Source organism: Raphanus sativus, chromosome 5 (assembly GCF_000801105.2).
Source record: "Raphanus sativus cultivar WK10039 chromosome 5, ASM80110v3, whole genome shotgun sequence".
NCBI lineage: Eukaryota > Viridiplantae > Streptophyta > Magnoliopsida > Brassicales > Brassicaceae > Raphanus > Raphanus sativus.
Window position 1 is genome coordinate 10,629,395 of NC_079515.1, and position 6,206 is coordinate 10,635,600.

The 6,206-nt window shown below is 33.5% G+C and overlaps 1 protein-coding gene across 2 annotated transcripts; it reads left to right on the forward strand.

The window, feature by feature from the left end:
- The first annotated feature begins 156 nt into the window (after positions 1-156).
- LOC108830868 (armadillo repeat-containing protein LFR) lies at positions 157-2,174 on the forward strand. Of its 2 annotated transcripts, none has more exons than XM_018604437.2 (6): positions 157-422; positions 537-1,082; positions 1,157-1,262; positions 1,348-1,486; positions 1,560-1,687; positions 1,784-2,174. In XM_018604437.2, exons 1-6 carry the CDS (start codon positions 230-232, stop codon positions 2,037-2,039), a joined length of 1,368 nt encoding a protein of 455 aa, XP_018459939.1. In that variant the 5' UTR covers positions 157-229; the 3' UTR covers positions 2,040-2,174. The 2 variants fall into 2 exon arrangements, with proteins under 2 accessions (XP_018459939.1, XP_018459940.1); XM_018604438.2 differs by having other exon boundaries at positions 540-1,082.
- Positions 2,175-6,206: the final 4,032 nt, after the last annotated feature.

Genomic DNA, 6,206 nt, shown 5'->3' on the forward strand with positions numbered 1-6,206 from the left:
GGAATCCGCTAGCCGACTAAGAGAGTTTGGTTAAATTAACTATATGCCTAATTGGAATGTAGAACCGAGTTTTAGTAAACCGGAACTGGGTAGATAAGCAAGAGAGTTTGGTTAAATTAACATTTGTATATTTTTATTTATTGCCTAAAACTCTTAAACCGGACCAACCCTAGCTCAAGATCCACTTACCCTAACTTTACCCAAAACATCTAGAGAGAGAGAGAGAGAGATGCAGAAACGAGAGTTTGCGAAATCCGGCGGTCAGTCCGGTGGATCTTCGGCTCCACTACCGAAGAGAGGCCGTCCCTTCGGTAGTACAAGTGCAAACTCTGCAGCTGCAGCAGCCGCCGCGGCGGCGGCGGAGGCAATGTCTCCCTCGGCTCTACTCGGTCCTTCTCTTCACGTTCACAATTCCTTCGTCGGTAAAGCTCCGAATAACCAATCTTTATATTCTAAATTTCATAATATATCCGATCCTCTTGTAGATTCCTTTTTGGCTGATTATGATTGGTTGTTTGTTGATGGGATATATATAGCAGAGCAGAACAACAAAAGAATAGTGCTGGCGTTACAGAGTGGTTTGAAGAGCGAGGTGACATGGGCTTTGAATACACTTACCTTGCTCTCCTTCAAAGAAAGAGATGAGATTCGTAGAGATGTCACTCCTCTCGCTAAGATCCCTGGCTTGCTCGACGCCCTTCTCCTAATCATTGATGACTGGCGCGACATTGCTCTCCCAAAGGACCTGACGAGAGGAACTAGAGTCAGGTCTTTAGGTGTTAATTCTTCAGTTACAGGATTCGGGTCTGAGTATGATGCTCTTGCCTCTATTCAAACACCTGGCTCTTCAGGTGGTGAGGCATTAGGGAAAAAGAGCAAACATGAGTCGTCTCAGTGGTGGAATGAGGAGGATGGTTTGTTCAATCTAGACGATGAAGGGAGAGCAGAGAAACAGCTTTGCGCCATTGCTGCATCTAACGTTATCCGCAACTTCTCCTTCATGCCTGATAACGAAGTTGTTATGGCTCAGCATCGCCACTGCTTGGAAACTGTTTACCAGTGCATTAACGATCACATGACTGGTAAGGAGAGTAGTATACTGTGTTATAGGTTCCTGTTTCTTGGCTTCATTGCATTTTTTTTTATTTTTTAACAGAGGATGAAGAGCTGGTCACGAACTCGCTTGAGACGATCGTGAACCTAGCGCATTTGATGGATCTTCGTATTTTCAGCTCGTCTAAACAGTCATACATCAAGATAAAGTTAGAGTTTACTATCAGAATGCATCTTAACTTGTTTCTTAGTCTCTAACTTAACGTGACTCGTTCATTACTCTCCTGCAATTAGTGAAAAGCAAGCGGTTCAAGCTGTCTTAGGGATTCTCAATTCTTCTGTCAAAGCTTGGAACTGTGCTGCTGCTGAACTGCTGGGGCGTTTGATTATCAATCCTGACAATGAACCTTTCATTAGTCCTTTAATTCCACAGGTTTGATAACACTTCTTTTATAATGTAATCTTGTGATGGTTTGTGGTTACTTAATTGAACCAACCTCATGCAGATACACAAGAGACTAGTCGATCTCTTGAGCATACCAGCCGTTGATGCACAAGCTGCAGCTGTTGGGGCACTCTACAATCTTGTGGAAGTAAACATGGATTGTAGATTAAAGCTTGCAAGTGAGAGATGGTAAATACAAAAACTATGCATCCTTCACTAAATACAATGAAGACGTTTTTATACTATAGTGACACATCGTTATGCTTCTGTGATAATTGTTTTCAGGGCGATTGATAGGTTGTTGAAAGTGATAAAGACTCCGCATCCGGTTCCAGAAGTCTGCAGGAAAGCTGCAATGATACTAGAGAACCTTGTCTCTGAGCCACAGAACAGAGGGTTGTTACTGGCTTATGAGAACGCTTTTGCTGAGCTACTTTTTCAAGATGGTAAGTATTCTGATTCGTTTGCGAGGATTTTGTATGAACTAACTGCTAGATCAAATAGCAGAGTGGCTTCGGCTAGGGGAATCTGGGGAATGTAATGTGGGGTTGGTCACTGATTAGTGGATTGATTAACGATGCTGTAATGTATTATTAGTAGTAGACTTCATCGTTTGTTATGTATTTTTTTAAGCACAGTATTGTTGAACAAAGCAGATGGTGGTTTCTTCTCATCATTTATTTCACTCGCATACATCCAAAAAATGAAAAAACACATGTCTATGATCATATCTCACTCAGATGTCACCTTTGAATAACATAAATGTTCGATGTTGTTCACATGGCGATCTGCATACCTGTGGTAAGTGAATTGGGGCCAAAACATCTTGTAGACTAATGGGCTTTCTAGTAACCAGAAAATGATTTTGTCCTGAACTAGGACTATGTAGTATGCACATGATTCATTGTACTCAACATAGTACTCTGATCGTTACTATGAAGAAACTTATGAGATCGAGTGAAGTCTTATACTCTGATTTCTCCAAAATGTACTCACGTTAAATTGTTCACCTACTTGTACCATTTGAGTTTTTCGCCTGAGATTTCTATTCTTTAATTGCATCATTTGTCAAGATTCTTACTAATCTGAGATGTTTTTTGATCAAATCTTTAGAACTTCTCAGCATATCTCAATCCATGTTTGGTATTGATTACTCACTCCGTTTCATTTTATTCGTCGTTCTAGGTTGATGTACACGAATTAACAAAAAAAATGATTTTGTATATTTCTAAAATAAAAACACAATTATCTATTCATTTAACCATATTTCAATCAATAAAAAATAAAGTAAAAAATCTTTTTAATAAATTTTGCATTGAAACTTTAAAATTATATCTGTTTTGAAATGAAAAATTTTCCCTACAACAACAATTAAATCGAAACGGAGGAAGTAGAACATGAGTACAGAAATACTTCTGCTACTGAAAAGAATCATGATCAATAAAAAAGATTCAGTTTTGCGTTTTCTTGCAACGTTAAAAACAAAAGAACAACTTTGAATGATTCGTCCAACCCCACTAAAGCTATATTCTAATTGAGATATTTTGGCTGCTTATTTATATGATATTCATATATAATTGAAATGATCACGTTTTCACGTTAGAGTAGTTGACAGTGTATTGTTCACCAACTTATGAGTATAATAATAATAAAATAACAAGAATTAAGCCCACATATACAGTATAGGCTGTAACATATTAATTTGTCGTATTGGAAATGGGGTCAAAATATTTGTCCTTCACATTTTTGGTTAATAATTTTTCTCAGATATCAATTAACGTCTTTTCTTGTAAACGAGAGGACGTTATCTCTTCATACATATTTTTATTTGGATTCGGTTAACGTATGAATAACATCCCAGTTTATTAAACTGATATATAAAAACGTTTAAAATAATTAATTTGATTACATATATCACTAAAATATGTTTACCTATTTCGACATACATTTATTAAAATTTCAAAATTAAGTGTGATTATATCAGAATAATAAAATGATGTATGTATAATCAATTGGAAAGTGATTCGCGATACCGTGTCAAATAAGACTAAAATAACAGGAAAAAATTATGTGGTGATTGCAGAATTAATATACATGACTAATGAGCGTTTGGAAAATTAACGGATTGTCTGTAGCATGGACTGGATCCACGGTTTTATGGGCGTGGATGGTCCATTAGTCGGGGACAGTCGTGGCGTTATAAATAATATCAGAGCCGAATCCAAACGAGTGTCTAACATGGGTAGGATGCAATATAGAGACATTGCATTTTTTTGTGATATATGAAAGTGTTTAAGAGAATTGATTTGACTATATATATCATCAAAGTGCGTTTATTTTTTAGGATACACATCCGCTTAAAATTTTAGAGATAATCATGTTTATGGTGAAATAGTAAAATAATGAGTGACCAGTTGAGAATTAATTTGCGATACCGTGCAAATAAAACTAAAATACTAAAAAAGTATCATATGAGTATTGCATGGTCAGTAAACATTTTTTAGAACCTTAAAAAAACTATCACATAGCTCTTCGCACATAATGGAATCCACGGACCAGTATGCTTATTGAATTATAAAACGTTTGATATTGAAACAACCATAATACCTAATTACCCATAATTGTGACCAACAACAACTACAACGCAAAGTAGTGCATTCCTACCGAACCTAAACGTATTTTTCCGAATGTTATTTTCGAAAATTTATCTTTTGCTATATTATGGAGTTGAAAATAATACAAACCGTTGCTTTTTCAAAACACGTATACATAGTGATAACCTATTCCAGAGTTAACTATACGTACAAGCAATGATCACAACCATGAACTCTAGAATCATTATCTTCCGGTTAATTTCGTTATGGTATTCACAGTTAGTTACTTAGAATATTCTTAACCAAAATTTATTGCAAAATAGAGTGAAAATATAGTATATTTTGCAGTGATGTTGAAAATGCTCTTAATTATCATTATACACGTTTATATTATATACTAGTTTTCTTATGAAATAAAATATCAAGGAATAGAGAAGAAATATATTTAGCTCGTACTCCCATATGAATTTTTTTGGGTTCATCATAAAATATTATTGGTTGATGAATCTATTTGAGTTAGAAAAACTCCTCCCAAATTATTTATGTTATTGCATTAATTATTCATTTTCTCTCGAGAGCAATACTGATTCTTTTCAGTAAATAATCATTTTATTTTTGCTTGTTGCATAAAACATATATGGATTCATTATAGAACGCGTGCGGTCGAAGTTCCCTTTGAGAGAGAGATTCTTTTTTCTTAATTAAAAACCTTAATTCAGTGGTTGGGGAAGAAACAAAATCTAATTCTCAAATTATAATGCTACTTGAAGAGGTCCCAGTTTTGCTAATCGAAATGCGCCGCTTCATTGGTCCAAGTGTGGAACCTCTTCTGATGTAACGTGTCTATAAAAAATTGCATAGTTTCAATTATAATAATATCAACCAATTATGCCATGCTCTAAATGTATATACTAAACTCTAAAATGTATAGTATGTGGGTGTAAAGACATCGTTGCTGAGGCCATTGTGTGGACCTCAATATTTTGATTTCTGTGGTTGTGTAGCCAAATCCAAACAGAGTTTTGAAGCCAGTCTCACACAATGAGTCTATAAATGCAGACTGATAATATACACGTGATCAGGGTCTTGTTGTTGGATTAACGTTAATTGAGCGGAAAGCAAGGGGTTGATTGGTTCTTATTGGTGTGGGGCATGCATACCCAAGTTACTCAAGTCACCCGCAGCAATTTCTAGAATGGTGTAAATGTGAGATAGGGAGTAATTTGTATTAAAATATTTATTATTAAGTTATGAGTTTAACTTTTTTGTGAAAATTAATATTATTATACTTGTGATTTTAAATTATATTTTTAATCTAGTATTATCAAAAAGTTTAGTAATGTATAATGAGTTTTATTATGATTTTAAGGTACTTTAATGGAGTTTAAATTGAAATTTTTAAAATCTAAATTTTATGGTATTATTTTGATTCTTAAATTTTTAATTAAAATCATAAAAAATTATCAGTTCACACAAATCATCTAAAACTTTATTGAAAATAAATAATTCCAAATATTCTCAAATACTAAGCCGAGTTGATCCCCTAATATACAACCACCCTAGTTTTATTATCTAAATTCTAATCATTCTTTGTACTTTTATTTAGAATTCACCTCACCTCAAATCATTCAAAATGTGAGTTAGAAAGGCTATTTAATTTCTTAAAATATTACATTTTCTTGTTGAGAGAATATTAATTATATATAATCCTAAGATAGATGCCAACCTTACTTGAGGAGCTAATGGTCCAAATGGTAACATCAATTTTGATAATATAAGCAGTGTTAAATTAAAGTGTGGTACATTCTAACTGTGGTTCATGCAGTTTGTGGAACACATACAGATTTGATAGAAAAATTAATGCAATTTTAATAAAAGAAGAAGTGTGGTTTTGATAGAAAATATAAAATAAATATATTGACATGATTGTAAACTAATTTTTTGCTTAGTTATAATGTCATAATATTTTTATTTTTAATAAGTTCTAATATTATTTCTTTGTCAAATAAGTTCTAATATTAAATTAATTAAAATAAAATTATGATATATTTTTTTCTTGTTGATATAAATTTAATTCATATATTTTTGGAAACAGTTATACAAATTAAAAAGTA

What these genes read in the sequence shown, in the direction of transcription:
- LOC108830868 (XM_018604437.2), top strand. Translation starts at nt 230, where the DNA reads ATGCAGAAACGAGAGTTTGCGAAATCCGGCGGTCAGTCCGGTGGATCT. An exon ending in CGTTCACAATTCCTTCGTCG is followed by an intron (nt 423 to 536) that starts GTAAAGCTCCGA and finishes GGATATATATAG; the next exon opens with CAGAGCAGAACAACAAAAGA. An exon ending in AAGCTTGCAAGTGAGAGATG is followed by an intron (nt 1,688 to 1,783) that starts GTAAATACAAAA and finishes AATTGTTTTCAG; the next exon opens with GGCGATTGATAGGTTGTTGA.